Source organism: Bos javanicus, chromosome 9 (genome assembly GCF_032452875.1).
Source record: "Bos javanicus breed banteng chromosome 9, ARS-OSU_banteng_1.0, whole genome shotgun sequence".
In the NCBI taxonomy this organism is placed as follows: domain Eukaryota; kingdom Metazoa; phylum Chordata; class Mammalia; order Artiodactyla; family Bovidae; genus Bos; species Bos javanicus.
The window spans coordinates 80713874-80732018 of record NC_083876.1 but is presented as its reverse complement, the minus strand read 5'-3'; the positions used below and the strand labels follow the sequence as shown (position 1 = coordinate 80732018).

The following is an 18145-nucleotide window of genomic DNA, read 5'->3' as shown; positions in this document are numbered from 1 at the left end:
AGAAGGTTTTTGCAGCCATGAAGTATTACCCTTTACTGCCCATTCTTCTTTGCCACCTTCAAGTCTTGAATATGACAGTCACTGGTGAATCATTCTTGCTGGAGGCATTCCTGTGCTGCCCAGAGTTTTAGCAGAACGGTGGCAAGACCTCTCGGCAGCTACTGCACCCACGCAGATGATGACGCAAAAGTGGAGATCTGGGTGATTTCTAATGAGACTGGTTACATTCAATAATTTATCTATTTCATTGGGGTGGGGGAGAAGTCCTTTTAGCTAAGGCAGTATTTTGTTAATCAGAATGAATTTCCTAATTTTTTTTTCAGCAAACACTACATTTCTCCGTATAAAATTTTATAGATGTGCTGCTTTTCTTTTAGATCTGGATGTTTTACTAGCGAAAATGACACAGTGAGTAATAAACCTTTCAGGTAACTGCCAGCAACTCTTAAATTAATATTGAAGTTATAAAAATGCAACTCTTCATAAGGGATCCTGTGTTACAGTGGAATTTTCCATCTGTCTCTGCAGCAGTTCTTTTGTTTTATGCCCCCCTGAACAATACTTACTTCTCTGTGTATCCCAGATATAGCTGTTCAGAACTTCTCCCAGCAGATACAAGAAGTTCATTAAGATGGTTGTAGACCCGAAGAAGAGGATTCTGGCTCCTGGGCCAATGTGTTCCAGGAAAGGGTACACCCACATCCCGGTTACATGATGCACCCAGCACACCCTGGAGCAGAATCGGAAAGGAGACAGAGATAGAAGTTACTCTGGCGTCAGATTTCAGAGCTGCCGCTACGACAAATACAGACCCCAGACTCCAAACCGTGGTCAGCAATGCCAGTGGCACCTGACACTCAGCAGCTCCCAGAAACTTTGTTGTTGTTGCTTGTTTTCTTTTACTTTTTATTTTAAAATATTGGGTTGGCTGAGAAGTTCACTCCGATTTTTCTATAAGATGTAATGGAAAAAACTGAATGAACGTTTTGGCCAACCCAAGAATTTTAGACTCACGGGAAGAGTTGTAAATACGGTACCAAGCATTCCAGTATGCCCTTCCCTTAGCTTCCCTGCATCTTAGCATCTTATCTAACCACAGGCTTCCCTGGTGGCTTATAATAAAGAATCCACCTGCCAATGCAGGAGACTCTGGGTCGGTAAGATCCCCTGGAGAAGGAAGTGGCAACCCACTCCAGTATTTTTGTCTGGGAAATCCCATGGACAGAGGAGCCTGGGGAGCTACAGTCCATGGGGTCGCACAAGAGTCAGACACGACTTAGTGACTAAACAATAGGTAACTACAGTACAGTTGCTAAAATGAAGTAATTAAACTGCAGACTTCAGTTGACACTCCCCAATTTCCCCACCGATGTCCTTTATCGGTCCAGGATCCCATGATGTTTTTAGCTGTCATGTCTCCTTAGTTTCCTCCAATCTTGCACTTTTCCATTCTCTCCTTGCCTCTCCTGACACTTGAAGGGTCTGGTCAAGTATCTGAAACTGTTATTTTTCTAAACGCAGTTATATAGTCATCCTAATCTCTTCTTTATGTAATGAAACAATAGTGCATTAGGCAACCACACTGTCATAACACCTAGGTGAGAATGTTCCAGGAACCTTGCCATGCTGCCGTCTAGCTAGGTACCAACAGGTATCCCAAGTGCTGACAGAACCACCCAGTAGCCTCACTGACATCTGGCTTCCCACAGACCACTTTTGTTTATCTTTTTTTTCACCCTGCTTTACATAATCCTTGCTTGTAATTATTCTATTTGTGTTCTGGAGATATTTTAGGCTCACTGGGAATATGTCATTAATTTCCATTGTTTTTAAAAGTTTAGTAAGAATATCTGCTTCGTTGGTTTAGTCCTGACACAACTGCTGAGCGCTATTTTCCAAAACAGTCTTGGGTTCATTACTTTCTCAACCGTTGTTTTAATTCTGAAGACTAATTAGGATACAAATTACTTTATTGCATGGGTAATAAAAATTACTTTAAACATTTATGTGTTTGGGGGTCATTTTCCATATCATCAATGGCTTCACTCCTCTTTGAGCAGTTGATCTATGTGTATATTGCCCATCTATAAACGTCATCTGAGACAACAAACCTGCCTTTGTCTAAGAGCTTGCAGTCTCAATGAGGGTGATATTACTCCCACCTCAAGGAAGTAAAAATTGGTTCTAGGAAGGTAGCAAATAAATATTACTCTTTCAATGCATAAAGTAGGGATACACACACACACACACACACATATATATATGTGTGTGTGTATATATATATATATATACACACACACACATATACTGAGCATCAACAGATATAGTCTATCTGTGGTATTAAAGTTTCATAGGCTCAGAAATTCCACTCTGAGGTATATATCCAAAGGAACTGAAGCAGGACACAAACAGATATTTGTACACCAACGTTCACAGCAGCATTATTCAAAATAGTCAAAAGGTGGAAACATCCCAAGTGTCCATCAGCAGATTAATGGGTGAATAAAATGTTGTATACACACACAATGGAATATTACTCAGCTATAAAGGGGGATAAAATGTTGATGCATGCTACAACATGGATGAACCCTGAAAACATAATGCTAAGTGAAACAAGCCAGACACAGAAGGGCACATATTGTATGATTTCATTTACACAAGATACTAGAATAAGCAAATTTGTAGAGACAGAATGTATGATAGAGGATACCAGGGACTAGGGAGGATGTGGAATAGGGAGTGATTATATATGGTACCCCTATGGACTGCTGCCCGCCAAGCTCCTCTGTCCATGGAATTCTCTAGGCAAGCATACTGAAGTGGGTTACCATTCCCTTCTGCAGGGGATCTTCCCGAACCAGGGATCGAAACCATGTCTCCTGCATTGCAGGCAGATTCTTTACTGTCTGAGCCACCAAGGAAGCCCGTCATCCTCATCTACTGATGTAAAAATCAACTGTTTTTGGAGTAAAATGAGGATATGTCAGAAGTGATGATGGAAATGTAAAGTTCTCCAGTTAGGAAAGTGGAGAGCTATTCTGAGCATGGTGCTCTGATATGTAAGCCACTTAATTTTATTTAACCATCCCATGAGGTAGACTCATCCCCTTTTTACAAACAAAGAAACAGAGACTGGATGAAACAACTTGTGTTTAAAAATGGCAAAGCCAGGAAAGGAATGTACATCTGATTTCTTTTCTCCTGCGTGGACTTGCTTCCCTGTATGAGATATTCAAAACTGTCTCCAAAGGAAGAGAAGGTTTTCTTTTTTTGACACTTGTTTTGCCTTAGCAGGTATCATACTATCTCAGATCTGAAAGTCGTGTTATGTGGGGCTTCACCTGAATTGGTGTGAATGATGCAGACACTTGTCTTAACAGGTTGTGTGCTTCCACCGTTTGTTTCCTTGATATAATCAGGGCTCATTTTTCCTGCACAAAAACGACTCATGACCTTGCTCATCTGTTGGTGGCGAGTTCTCAGTTCTTGGTTGACTTTCCATTTCTATCTCACTTTAAGCCTTCCTGTCTTAGTGCCCAAACAGCTTCTGCTTAAGGTAATGATACCAATTTGAATTTTAGTCTAAACAAACTGATGACCATAGTTTGTGTGTGTGAGTGAGTGTGTGCCTGTGCATACATATATATGCATATGCTGTAGTATCACAAGGCTTCTGGGATTGACTATTAAATGTCCCTCCAATTTCATTCACTTGAATGTGCAGTTAAGATGAATGCCTCCTATCTGAGCTGTGTCGAACACCAGGAATACAGAAGCAAAACGAAGCAAAGGTGATTCTTGTCCCCATGCAGTACAGTCTATCAAGGAATAGAGATACTCATGGAAAAATGACAAGCATAGTCAGAATTAGGGTAAGTGGAGGAGTGTCACGGGTGCCCAGGGACCATTCTCTCCTTTTTTGTGAACCTTACAGTTACTTTTTCTCTCTTATGTATTCATCTTTCTTTCAAACCAATTTTTTCATAGCTGATTAATATGCCCAAGTGCTTTCCATTCAAACAATCAAAAAGTTTTCATCAGCTTCATAAATACTGCTCTGTATCTTTCCATCTTGTCAAAGACAATCTTCTCCACTGAGTTTACATTCACTGACTCCAGCTCTGTGCTTTGTGCTCTTCTTTCATCAACAGTCTGGCTTCTTTTCTTGATACTCCACCAAAATATACTGGCTCTTTGACCTCAATTTTTCCTCTTTGCTCTCTATGTTTCTGACTACTCTTCTTGGTTTCCTTTCTAAGTTCATCCTTTACTCCAGCCATTCAATGTTGAATTTCCTTAAGGACTGGTTTTTAAACCTTCCTCTCATATTATGTCTTCTTAGCTGATGAGTTTTTTCATGTTCAATGCTGTATGTCTACTACCTATACAGATACTCCACAAATCTATGGAGTCTGGAACAGGTTTCTCCTCTGTTCTGGAACAGTTTATCAAACAGTCCTCAAAACATCTCATTTTACATATCTTAAAATTACCTGAAAGTCGATTTAGCTACAGCTAAAGTCATGCTTTTTTTCCCAGCAAGCCTGGTCCTCCTCTGGTATTCCCTTCTGTGAATGGCACTATCACTCACTCAGCTTTGTAACTCAAGCCTGGGGGTCATCTTTGCTGTGTCCATCTCTTTCACCACATATAGTCAGTCCATTACCTTGTTTTGACAAGCTTATCTCACACATCTCTCTATTATATCTCTATGAGCAACGTCTGAATTCGTGTTGTGCTCATCTCTGTCTGGAGTGGTGTAATAGTTTTAATTTGTCTCCATATCTACTTTTGTCTCCTTCTGATTTATCCTCACAATTGCCATAGTGAGTGTTTCAAACCAGAAATCGGAACACACTGCATCCCTGCTTCAAACACATCAATGGCCTTCTAGTGTGTGTGTGTGTTTTTAAAGACTTCAGTTTTTAACGAAGTCTAGGGTGACTGGAATGCAAAAGTAGGAAGTTAAGAAACACCTGGAGTAAGAGGCAAATTTGGCCTTGGAATACGGAATGAAGCAGGGCAAAGACTAATAGAGTTTTGCCAAGAAAATGCACTGGTCATAACAAACACCCTCTTCCAACAACACAAGAGAAGACTCTACACATGGACATCACCATATGGTCAACACCGAAATCAGACTGATTATATTCTTTGCAGCCAAAGATGGAGAAGCTCTATACAGTCAGCAAAAACAAGACCAGGAGCTGACTGTGGCTCAGATCATGAACTCCTTATTGCCAAATTCAGACTGAAATTGAAGAAAGTAGGGAAAACCACTAGACCATTCAGGTATGACCTAAATCAAATCCCTTCTGATTATACAGTGGAAGTGAGAAATAGATTTAAGGGACTAGATCTGATAGAGTGCCTGATGAACTATGGAATGAGGTTTGTGACATTGTACAGGAGACAGGGATCAAGACCATCCCCATGGAAAAGAAATGCAAAAAAGCAAAATGGCTGTCTGGGGAGGCCTTACAAATAGCTGTGAAAAGAAGAGAAGTGAAAAGCAAAGGAGAAAAGGAAAGATATAAGCATCTGAATGCAGAGTTCCAAAGAATAGCAAGGAGAGAGAAGAAAGCCTTCTTCAGCGATCAATGCAAAGAAATAGAGGAAAACAACAAAATAGGAAAGACTAGAGATCTCTTCAAGAAAATTTGAGATACCAAGGGAACATTTCATGCAAAGATGGGCTCGATAAAGGACAGATATGGTATGGACCTAAGAGAAGCAGAAGATATTAAGAAGAGATGGCAAGAATACACAGAAGAACTGTACAAAAAAGATCTTCATGACCCAGATAATCACGATGGTGTGATCACTCACCTAGAGCCAGACATCCTGGAATGTGAAGTCAAGGGGGCCTTAGAAAGCATCACTACGAACAAAGCTAGTGGAGGTGATGGAATTTCAGTTGAGCTATTTCAAATCCTGAAAGTTGATGCTGTGAAAGTGCTGCACTCAATATGCCAGCAAATTTGGAAAAGTCAGCAGTGGCCACAGGACTGGAAAAGGTCAGTTTTCATTCCAATCCCAAAGAAAGGCAGTGACAAACAATGCTCAAACCACCAAACAATTGCACTCATCTCACATGCTAGTAAAGTAATGCTCAAAATTCTCCAAGCCAGGTTTCAGCAATATGTGAACTGTGAACTTCCTGATGTTCAAGCTGGTTTTAGAAAAGGCAGAGGAACCAGAGATCAAATTGCCAACATCTGCTGGATCATGGGAAAATCAAGAGAGTTCCAGAAGAACATTTATTTCTGCTTTATTGACTATGCCAAAGCCTTTGATTGTGTGGATCACAATAAACTGTGGAAAATTCTTCAAGAGATGGGAATACCAGACCACCTGACCTGCCTCTTGAGAAATTGTATGCAGGTCAGGAAGCAACAGTTAGAACTGGACATGGAAAAACAGACTGGTTCCAAATAGGAAAAGGAGTTCGTCAAGGCTGTATATTGTCACCCTGTTTATTTAACTTCTATGCAGAGTACCTTATGAGAAATCCTGTACTGGAAGAAGCACAAGCTGGAATCAAGATTGCCGGGAGAAATATCAGTAACCTCAGATATGCAGATGACACCACCCTTATGGCAGAAAGTGAAGAGGAACTAAAAAGCTTCTTGATGAAAGTGAAAGTGGAGAGTGAAAAAGTGGGCTTAAAGCTCAACATTCAGAAAACAAAGATCATGGCATGTGGTCCCATCACTTCATGGGAAATAGATGAAGAAACAATGGAAACAGTGTCAGACTTTATTTTTGGGGGCTTCAAAATCACTGCAGATGGTGACTGCAGCCATGAAATTAAAAGACGCTTACTCCTTGGAAGGAAAGTTATGACCAACCTAGATAGCATATTCAAAAGCAGAGACATTACTTTGCCAACAAAGGTCCGTCTAGTCAAGGCTATCGTTTTTCTTGTGGTCATGTATGGATGTGAGAGTTGGACTGTGAAGAAAGCTGAGTGCTGAAGAATTGATGCTTTTGAACTGTGGTGTTGGAGAAGACTCTTGAGAGTCCCTTGGACTGCAAGGAGATTCAACCAGTCCATTCTGAAGGAGATCAGCCCTGGGATTTCTTTGGAAGGAATGATGCTAAAGCTGAAACTCCAGTACTTTGGCCACCTCATGTGAAGAGTTGACTCATTGGAAAAGACTCTGATGCTGGGAAGGATTGGGGGCAGGAGGAAAAGAGGACGACAGAGGATGAGATGGCTGGATGGCATCACTGACTCGATGGACGTGAGTCTGGGTGAACTCCGGGAGTTGGTGATGGACAGGGAGGCCTGGCATGCTGCATTCATGGGGTCGCAAAGAGTCAGACATGACTGAGCGACTGAACTGAACTGAGAGTGCCCTTCATAGAGTTGGCTTCTACCTCTCTCATACCCGACCTCCTACCCTGCTTCTCTTACACTGGCTTTCATTTGGTTCCTTGGTTTTACCACATTCCCTCATGCCATGTGGATTTACACGTTCCTCATAACCAAAGAGGCTCTTTAGTTCCTCTCCACTGTGTTAGTTATCTGCCCCTTAGACTCATTGTTATATTTCTCCTCTATATCTTATCTCAACTATTATAACTAACTAGCCATCATGCACGAAAGTTTTCCTTGATCTACTAGAATAGGTCAGATTTTATTCATTCTTATAGAACCATGAATCTCTTTTAAACTCTTCTTTTATTAATATTTAAATCTGAATATCTTTATTTGCATAACATTTCTTCCCCTCTAGCACATCTGAGTTCTGTGAGGTGAGGACTGTTTGTATTGCTTCATATCATTGTATTCAGCACTTACCATAATGCCTGACACATGGTTGGAGAAGGAATAACTGAATAATGTAGCACTGAAGCTGTGATGGGAAGGATGAGTAAGAGTTAGCTGAACAAAGATGGGAGACAAGAACTTTCTAGCCAAATGGAACAGTATGTTCAAAGTCATGAAAACAAGAGAGAATTCCCAGATGTTCAAGAAGAAACCATTCTTATTGAAATCAAAGAAGGGGGCATGAGGGGCAGGCAGTTGCCAAACTGTGGGTGGTTTTTTAAGCCAAGGTAAGAATTGTAGACTCTGGCCTAGTGTGGCCAACAGTAAGTCTCTGAAGGGTATTAAATAAATGTGAAACAGATCAGATTAACCTGGAAACCAATTGTATCAGAAATGGTGGTAGCCAGAACTGGAGTGGTAGCATTTGGAATGAAAATTAGTTAGTAGATTTAAGAGCTATTTAGACTAGTGTCCATCAAACACAGTAGGTCATAAGCAATTGCATGCATATGTGGTCAGGAGAGCAAGTACTTTAGGATGTTTGCAAGCTTGTCAGTTGGTGGCTTAAACTCAACCATGGTGGGAGTATTTATACTGAAAACTGCCAAACGCTACACATCAGGGTCCCCTTTGCTCGCCTCCAGAAGAGCTGGTTGGTAAACACTTGCCAGTAACCCACTAGTTACCAGCATTTTAAAAAGCAACAACAGAAGAAAACATAACAGAAAATAGTAGAAAGCTGGGCATATAATGCTGATGAAAACTGTTTTGTGAGACTTCTGTTCCACTTGTGTGTGAGTGTGTGTGTGTGTGTGTGTCTACGCTGAGTGTGTGCTTCTGCATGCTGGCTGGGTCATGATGCAGAAGATGTGTCATTTATTTACAGTAAGGTTAGTTGGAAAGGCACTGATATAGGACATAGAATTAAGAGAACTTGGTGATGGACTGGATTTAGGCAATGAGGGAACTGAAATGAGTTAAGAATTAATCATAGATTCCTGGCTTGATTAACTGGGTGGAGAGTACTGCCATTCCCGGAGATAGGGAATGCTGTCAGGGAGCTGGTTTGAGAGGATAGTGAGTTCAGTTTGGATACGTTGAGTCTGAGGCATCTGTAAGACATCCAAGTGGAGATATCCTGAAGGCAGTTACAGGGGTTTGGGCTGCAGAGAAAGGACTGACGTGGCAATACAGATATTGGGCTCATTGGCAGAAGGATGGTGGTTGAGGCCATCAGAACAGATTAAGGCAGAATATACAGTATGATGGAAGTAAGGCCATAAGAGAGTTCTGAAAAGGATCAGGATTTAAGGGGTAGTTTGAGGAGGATGTGGCTAAAAAGGATACCAAAAACAGGTAAGCTAGAGACATGGAAGAAACACAGAAGTGTAGTGTCTTGAAGTCAATGGACAAGTGGTTCTAGAGTAGTTATCGTTCAGTTGCTAAGTCATGTCCAATTCTTTGTGACCCCATGGACCGCAGCATGCCAGCCTTCCCTGTCCTTCACTATCTCCCGGAGCTTGCTCAAACTCATGTCCATTGAGTAGGCGATGCCATCCAGCTATCTTAGTCTCTGTCGCCTCCTTCTCCTCCTGCCCTCAATCTTTCTCAGCAACAGGATCTTTCTAGTGGGTTTTCTCTTTGCAACAGGTGGCCAAAGTATTGGAACTTCAGCATCAGTCCTTCCAATGAATATTCAGGGTTGATTTCCTTTAGGATTGACCGGGTCGATCTCCTTGCTGTCCAAGGAACTCTCAAGAGTCTTTTCCAACCCACAGTTCGAAAGTATCAATGCTTCAGAACTCAGCCTTCTTTGGAGAAGGAAATGACAACCCAGTCCAGTATTCTTGCCTGAAAAACCCTGAGAGGGTCAAGAAGCAGAGACACCCACCTGAGCAGTTTAGCTCCTAGCCTATATGTCAGCATTCCCTGAGTGCTCTGAAGACTAAGATACAATGGATGGCAACAGCTGGTAATGTACTCAGAACCAAAAAAATGACCCCACTTTGAAATCTCTGCATAAATCTTTTTTCTTTTTTTTCCCCCATGGACTATAAAAGCAACTCAAGTTCAGTGTAGAAAATATGTGAGACATAGACATTTTACAAGAAGTAAGATAAATCAGTTTTGGTGAAGCTTTATCCCCTGGAGATGGAAATGCAATCCATTCCAATATTCTTGCCTGGGAAATCCCATGGACAGAGGAGCTTGGCGGGCTATAGTCCATGGGGTTTCAAAGAGCTGGACACGATTTAGAGACTGAACAACAACAACAGTAACACAAGACTGAGTCTCTTAAAAAACCCAGAAATTGAATTTTACTTCTCCCAAGGAGAGAAAAGCCACCGCAGGGATAAGGTGATAAACGCTTCCTTCAGAGAAGGTTTTGACTCACCCCTTAAGAAAGAGTCACATCACATGTGCAGTTAGCCTATTGGAATTTACGACTGCTCTGCAGGCAATGAGCATGCACCCCAAGGTGGGGTGAGACAAAGGATGTGCATCAGCTTTTTGCCCAGTGGGTTTCTGCACCCCTCATGTAGTACCTCCAACCTGATGCTTCTGAAGGACTTTTCAAGGGCAGTTTTGACCTTTGGCTCAACTGCTGACTTTAGACCTAGCCCTCTCTTTAGATTTAACTATCTCATATGAGGGTTATTCTAAAGGCCCTTTGGATGTCTCCTGAGTATTGATTGCATGGAGACTGGTTCCTGCTACATTTCTGAGAATCTAGATTTCTGAAGTGTTCTGGAGTTTGTGTACTCATTTATCCAACAAAGATTTCTTGAGTCTCTACTGTGTGCCAGGTGGGGTGAGCAGTCATGATGGTGCAAAGGTGTGCCCTTGAGGAGATCAGTGTGGAATTGGTGCCGAATTTCCCACTGAAAAGGCTGTAGGTTCCAGAGAACATGACAAAGGACATTTGTTTAGGTGAGAACAGGGCTCTGAAAATGGGGCTCAAAAAACTCTCCTTGGTGATGTGTATGAGAATTCATGCCTCAATTCACAGGCGAATGCCAAATGGAGGCATCTCATTCCAGCACATGGAAACATCCTCTAACTCAGTTAACAGAGAGAATTTTATGATGCTAGAGATACAATTAGACAGATCTTCATTTACTGTGGGTTTAAAAGAGCATTCTTAAGACAGTTGTTTAAGGTAAAATCAAAATTTAAGATTCATCAAAGTCTTTTCAATTTTCTCATCAGAGCTAGCCTAAATTTACAGGATGTATCTCTACATGGGGTTTCCCTGGTGGCTCAATGGTAAAGAATCTGCCTGACAATGCAGAAGATGTGGGTTCTATCCCTGGGTGGGGAAGATCCCCTGGAGAAGGGAATGGCAACCCACTCCAGTATTCTTGCCTGGAGAATCCCAAGGATAAAGGAGCCTTATGGGCTATAGTCCATGGGGTTGCAAGAGAGTCAGACATGACTGAATGACTAAACAACAACAATCTCTACATGGGGCAAGCTTCATGGGTGTAGTCATGAGTCCTGTGCTCAGAAGGGCCTCACAGTGGGCTTAGGGCTCTGCTGTCACCATCTTGAAACTCATAATAATTTTTGAACAAGGAGCTCCACGTTTTTATTTTGTTCTGGACCCCACAAATTATATAGCAGGCCTTGTCTATGCAGTTGTGTCATCAATGTGCATGCGTGCTAAGTTGCTTCAGTGGCGTCCAACTCTTTGCAACCCTATGGACTGTAGGAGCCCGCCAGACTCCTCTGTCAATGGGATTCTCCAGTCAAGAATACTGGAGTGGGTTGTCATGCCCTCCTCCAGGGCACCTTCCTGACCGAGGGATTAATTCCGCATCTCGTGTCTCCTGCACTGGCAGGCTGGTTCTTCACCACTAGCACCACCCGGAAAACCCTGTGTCATCTATACTGCAGATCAACATCCAGTTCATCCACATGGTAGTTACGTCACCTTGGATATTATTGACAGTATTGCTTCCTTTAGCGATGTAGTCATCAGATAACATAAAGTTCTCAGAACAGTCAACTTAGGTTAGACAAAAAAACAAGCAAACAAAACAAACAAGAAAGCTTTCTACTGCTTCTCTTTAGGCAGAGATGTATAATATTTTTCTGTACTTCTCCTACACAAAGATGTTTTCAAGGTTACTTAGTCCCTCCACCCATCTCTAGGGAAAGAGGCAAATTGTGCATGCCTCCCAAAATGAATTCCTGTAATGAGGTAATGAGAGGGTGTGCTTTCTTCCTGATTTTAAATGACAAATATCAGAGTAATTTATCCACAAAGGCAGGCCAATAATCTACTTCAGAATATTCCTCCCACACACAGGTCCTGGCACACGTGTAAACTGGTTTCAAATGACTGGCTTCCTCTGGGTCCCTCACTCTATAGCCTACCTGGTCTTATGGTGATGTTTCCCTGAAGAGAATTCAATGTGAATTTCTCTTAATGAAATTCATGAGTGGTTTTGCTTAAGTTTAATCATTTGGACCTTCTTAAAGCATCAAGGTGCCAAGTTGACATGTTTCTGAACACTGTAGGGAACATGTGTTTTTTTTCTGGAGGGAGGCGGGGAATGTGGTCAGCAAGGGATTGTTGTGGCCCAAGCAATCATCAGAATTGGCTGTGGGAGTGAGACACTTGTGCATTTAAACTGCTGCCTCTGGAAAAGGAGGAGGAAGAACATCCTAAATCCCACAGCCAAAAAGCATAGGTTTCCAGGTTTTGCAGAAGTGATCTCTAGTGTCTCTCTAGCACATTTCATCCATCTCCCTTTACTAGATTCTTGTTTTTAGGATTACAGACAATGTTCGGGTTATCCCTGCCATGATTACGTCTTCTTTAATCCCATGACCTCCTTGGACCGCCAGTCTAATTGCCAACTTTCTTTAAAAAACAGCAACACTTCCAGACATTTCTTTTTCCCTAAAGAGTATCTTTTTACATTCCTTCTATGTCAGGTTTGCAGACAATGAATTCCCTTAGTTTTTTTTTTTTTTTTTGGTCTGAGAAAATTTTTATTCTTCCTTTATGTTTGAAGGATAATTTCGCTGGATAAAGAATTCTGGGTTGATGGTTTTTCCTTTCAACAGTTTGTAAACTAAAATAACTCTAAATGAAGCAATAGAAACCATAGATAGGACTTCTCTGGTGGTCCAGTGGTTAAGAATCCACCAGCCAATGCAGGGGACATGGGTTCGATCCCTGGTCTGGGAAGATGCCACATGCCTCGGAGCAACTAAACCTGTGTACCACAACTAGTAAGCCTGTGCTCTAGAGTTCCAGAGCCACAAATACTGAGCCCATGAAACTAGAACCAGTGAGCTGCAACAAGAGAAGCCACTGCCATGAGAAACCCGAGCACCACAACTAGCCCCTGCTCTTTGCAGCCAGAGAAGGTCTATGCGTAGCAATGAAGACCCAGTACAGTCAAAAATAAATAAATTTGAAAAAGAAACTATAGATAAATGAACACTGACCTCAAAATTTCTTCTATTACAAGACCTTAATTGCCTGCCCCAGCTGCTGCTTCTTCTGGTATTCAGTGAGTTCCCCAGTTTCCAGTCCTACTGACTTTGCCTCTCTCTCTTGAACTCACTCTGGTCTGTCCATTGGGAAAGCCCACATCTCTTCTATCATCCATCCAACTTTAAAGGTCAAAGGATACCTCCCAACAACTTCAAGCTGGAAACCTTCAGTCCTTGACTGAGTTTAAATTCCTTCTATCTTGATCCTGGGTCCTTTTCATTTCTGTCTTACCAGCCACACTCTTATTTCCTAGTAATTCCTGCTCTCCATCTATCTCACTGAAGTTTTCTCTTTAAAGTACTTAAAAAATATATTTAATATACAACATAACTTTAATGCCTCCATGTATGTTACACTTACACGACCCATTTGTGATGAAGACGAGAACTACAAGGGATAGTCTTACAATGCACTGTGGAGATTTCATGGGCTAAAGCAGATAAAACTGAAGCACTGAAGTCTTACCAGTTCATAAACGTTTTTGGATCTCCTAGTCTCTGGGAAGGAGAAAAGTAAATTAAATTAAAAGTTACAGTTTTTACTCTCTCCCGAGTGAGTGGCAGAAATGATGTTTGAGGAGGACTGAAGAGAAAAATAATGGTAAGGCATAGTAAATTCTGCTTGAATGACTGAGGACCAGTTGACTTCTCTGGGGGTCTCTGTTAGAACAAGCCAGGCTGCCTCACAGAGCTCCCTTGCTGCTGTGAGCTCCAATAACTGATTCACAACCAATGGGAATAACACTTCCCAGTAACAGCTATTTTTCAACAACAGAGACAATGGGAAAATCCAGGTGTTGAGTCCCTACGAAGATGAATACCTACACAAATACAGCAAAAATCGGAAAGCAATTTTCTTTCCTCAGTGTTATGCTTTATATGTTAAAGGTTAATTTTTTCATGTTTATTCCAGTTTCCAACACAACATTTTCATGGTGGAAGATTCAACTTAATAGGGTACCAGTACAGATATATGTCAGTCCAGTATACTTTTTAATGAAAAATTTGGGAGAATTAAAAGATAATTGCCTTAAAAAAAAGTTGATTTTTTTCTTCCCTAGTTTCACACTGCACTCTTTTTAGGCACAATCATGAACTTGTTTTTTGTAAGATTCAGGGATGACTATCCTAGTCATCACTTAAGCTCTATTTGTCTCTAGAGCAATGATGTGTGGCCACTGAAGGTCATTAACAGGACAAAGTCCCACTTCTTGGACAGCTGCTTAAAAGAAACCCTGAGTGGATGGCATGTCCTCCTTGGGTATCACACCCAAAGACCAGCTTCCTGCTCTGCCAGCATTATCAATATTCTATTTCTTTTCATGAAGCAGTGACACAGTGAGTATCTGGTTACTGTCTATATTACAAATGGGAATAACAAAAGAAGGACTGCTACCATGGAAACCCACCTGATGGCCTTTGTGGTGAGCTCCTTGCTACTTGAATACAAGCAAACCCCACACAATAAAGGGCTGATCAACATTAGGCATAGAGCTTCTATGCAAGAGCACTGATTATTAACTTTAATGAATGCCTTGAACATTGCAATCCAAGGCAGCATTATTCTTGTCCAACCTCATTATTAGAAAAGCACAGGGGAACTTGCATTAAGATATACTTTGGATTGCAAAGCAAGAGTCAATTTAAGGCCATCTCCCACTATTTGTCTCTTGTAAAAACAAGCTACATAGTTTAAAGATGCATGCACTCAGAAATAAACTATTAAAAGCAAACTAAGAAGCTGGATTGTTGCCAGCTATATTTCAATAGATCAATCTCACTTAATTTGTATGCGTCAGATATTGCTTCCTCTACGCAGTGCCTTCCTCAAAGGAAATTAATTCAAAGGCTCTGAGCATACAGTGTTTTAAATGCAGCTATAATTTATATGGGTAGATAATTTATTTTAAAAGTTCAAGATTTCTTTCTAGTTCATATTTACTATTTTTGGCTGTACTGGGTCTTTTTTGCTTCACACAGGCTTTCTCTCGTTGCAGCGAGTGGAGGCTTACTCTCTAGTTGTGATGCATGGAGTCTTGTTGTGGCTTCTCTCGTAGCGGAGCACAGGTTTTAGGTGAGTGGGCTTTGGTAACTACAGCATGCAGGCCCTAGAGCTCGGGCTCAGTAGCTGTCACACGTGCCCAGCCGCCCCGAGGCCTGTGGAATTCTCCCAGAACAGGGATCGAACCCGTGTCACCCACACTGGCAGGTGGCCTCCCAACCACTGGACAACCAGGGAAATCCTTGGGTAGATATTTTAAAGATGGGTTTATTTGGCTAAGTTCAGGGAACCCCTATTAACTCAATATGCTAGTAAAATTTTTTATTTTCCATTACTAAAAAAGAAAAATTAATATCTTGGGGGGAGTATACGTAGTGAAGGGCTTCCCAGGTAGCATAGTGCTAAAGAATCCACCTGCCAATGCAGAAGACGCAAGAGACACAGGTTTGATCCCTGGGTTGGGAAGATCTCCTGGAGTAGGAAATGGCAACCCACTTCAGTATTCTTGCTTGGAGAATTCCATGGACAAAGAAGCCTGGTGGGCTACAGTCCAGGGGTCACAAAGAGTGGGACACGACTAAGCGACTGTGTATTGAGCGTAATAGTGAAAGTTTAACTGAGTTAACCAAAGGAATACAAAATTTGAGTTAACAGAATTGATGGTAGTTGTGGGGGAGCATATCACTAGTGGTTTTCTTTTTCTAGTTTTTATTTGGCCGCACTGCACAGCTTGCCCGATCTCAGGTCCTCTACCAGGGACTTTCCTGGGCCCCGGCAGTGAAAGCGTTGAGTCCTAACCACTAGATCGCCAGGGAATTCCCAGTTTTCTTTCTTTTGAAAAAAGCACTTCCCTCGCTCCAATGTCAATTAAGAGTATAGTACTCTAATGCTAGATTACATTTGAAATCCCAGCTAGTTTCCTATTCTTTTTACCTGTTTCCACCAGAGAGAAAAGCTTCTTGCCACTTTTGATTTATATTCTAGAAACCTTTATTCAAGAATGGAATACCAAATGTGGACAGGAAGAAAATGGGAGAATCGATGGGCTAATACTGCTAGAAAATTTATTTTCAGCTTTGATGGAAGGCTTGTTCAGAAACAGAAATAAATATTAATCACTCTAGTTCTCACTTATTAAGAGTGTGAAAATTTATCTCTGAGGAATTGCAACCACCAATGTGTTGGAAAGACAGGCACATTACTATCCTGCTCAGATGCTCAGCCTCTTTGACCCTCATGGGTTCATGTTTTTGCACGTATGCATCACTCATTCATTCATTTATTCCTTCAAAATGTACTGAGCCCTGTTTAGGCACATGTATTGTCTCAGGCACTGGGGAATCACATGGAGAATGGCCTAGGAGTTACTGCCCATCAGCCTGGCAGGGATGCAGGGAAGGGACTGCAGAGCTGCACAATGAGTGCTTCGATGGGTGACTGGGGGATGCTATGGGAGAACTGGACAGGGCTGGAAAGTGGCACCATCAGCAACCTAGAGTGTCAGGGATGACTTCCTGGAGGAAGTGATGTCTGATCTGAGACTCAAAGATTTGGTTTTGTATCAATCTTGTATCTTCTGAATTTTATAACATTGTAATCTGTTTATTAAAAATTTTTTAAAAAGATAGAATGGATGAGCGAGTGAAGCCTGGAAGAAAATGGTCCCCAGGGAAAGAATGCTGTGAATGCCAGAGGTGAGAGAGACCAGGAGGTTCACGGAACTACAAAAGATTAGTAGAGCTGGTGTGTGCAGTTCCAGAGAAGAGGCAGAACTCATGTTCAAAGGGTTTTGTAGGCCATAAGATTACATGCCCACGCAGAATTATTTTTGGTCTCAATTCAAATGGGCCTTCTCTGTGGCCTGATATTTTTTAGCTTCTCTGTTAACCTCTTTTCCCTTTAACTATGGATACAGTATACCTTTAAACTTCCATCTTCAGCCCCAAAAGTGGAAACAATCCAAAGATGTCCATCAATGGATGCATGGAGAAATGAACTGGGGTATATCCAGACAATGACATGTTATTTGGCAATAGAAATGGCTGAAGTATCAATTCATACTACAATATGGATGAACTTTGAAATCATGATGATGAGTGAAAGAAGCCAGAATAAAAAGCCACACATTGTATGATTCCATTTACATGAAATATCCAGAGTAGGCAATGCATATAGACGGAAAGTGGATGAGCCACTTCCGGGGGCTGGGGGAAGAGTGACTGCTTGAAGGTGAAGGGATTCTTTTGGGGGTGATAAAAATGTTCTGGAATTAGGATAATGCTTGAACAACTTTGTGTATATTTTTAAAACCACTGAACTGTACACTTTAAAAGAGTGAATGCTATCATACATAAGTTATATCTCTCTCTAAAAAAAAACCAAGGTAGAGGTATAGATGAAACAAGTTTGGCAATATATTGATAATTGTTGGTGCTAAGTGAGGGATTAGGGGGTATATTTGCTGTTGTTTAGTCACTAAATTGTGTCCTACTCTTTTTTTGACCCCATGGACTCTAGCCTGCCCCACCCTCCCACCAGGCTCCTCTGTCCATGGGATTTCCCAGGCAAGAATACTTGAATGCATTGCCATTTTCTTCTCTAGGGGGAATCATCCTGACCCAGGGATTGAACCCAATTTCCTGCACTGCACGCAGATTCTTCATCGCTGTGCCACGAGGGAAGCCCCCACATATTATATTATTCTTTCTTAAAAAAAAAAACAAAAAAAACCCTTTCCATGTCACCCATCTTCCTCCTTGCAGTTAGGCAATTTTATGTCACAAAGAAAATAGAAACCAAGGCCTAACTTAGCTTGTGGTCACCAAACCTTAACATTTGCTTACAGCCTTTCCTCA

The 18145-nt window shown here is 41.5% G+C and overlaps 1 protein-coding gene across 3 annotated transcripts in view; it reads right to left on the bottom strand.

The window, feature by feature from the left end:
• AIG1 (androgen induced 1) overlaps window positions 1-18145 on the bottom strand; it is a 271524-nt gene that overhangs the window by 6143 nt on the left and 247236 nt on the right. For 2 of the 3 annotated variants that reach the window (XM_061428167.1, XM_061428166.1), the window contains exon 5: window positions 567-730. In XM_061428167.1, the coding sequence (XP_061284151.1) occupies window positions 567-730 (164 nt within the window). Of the gene's footprint in view, window positions 1-29; window positions 162-566; window positions 731-18145 lie in introns of all 3 variants that reach the window. The other variant, XM_061428165.1, reaches the window with a different exon arrangement.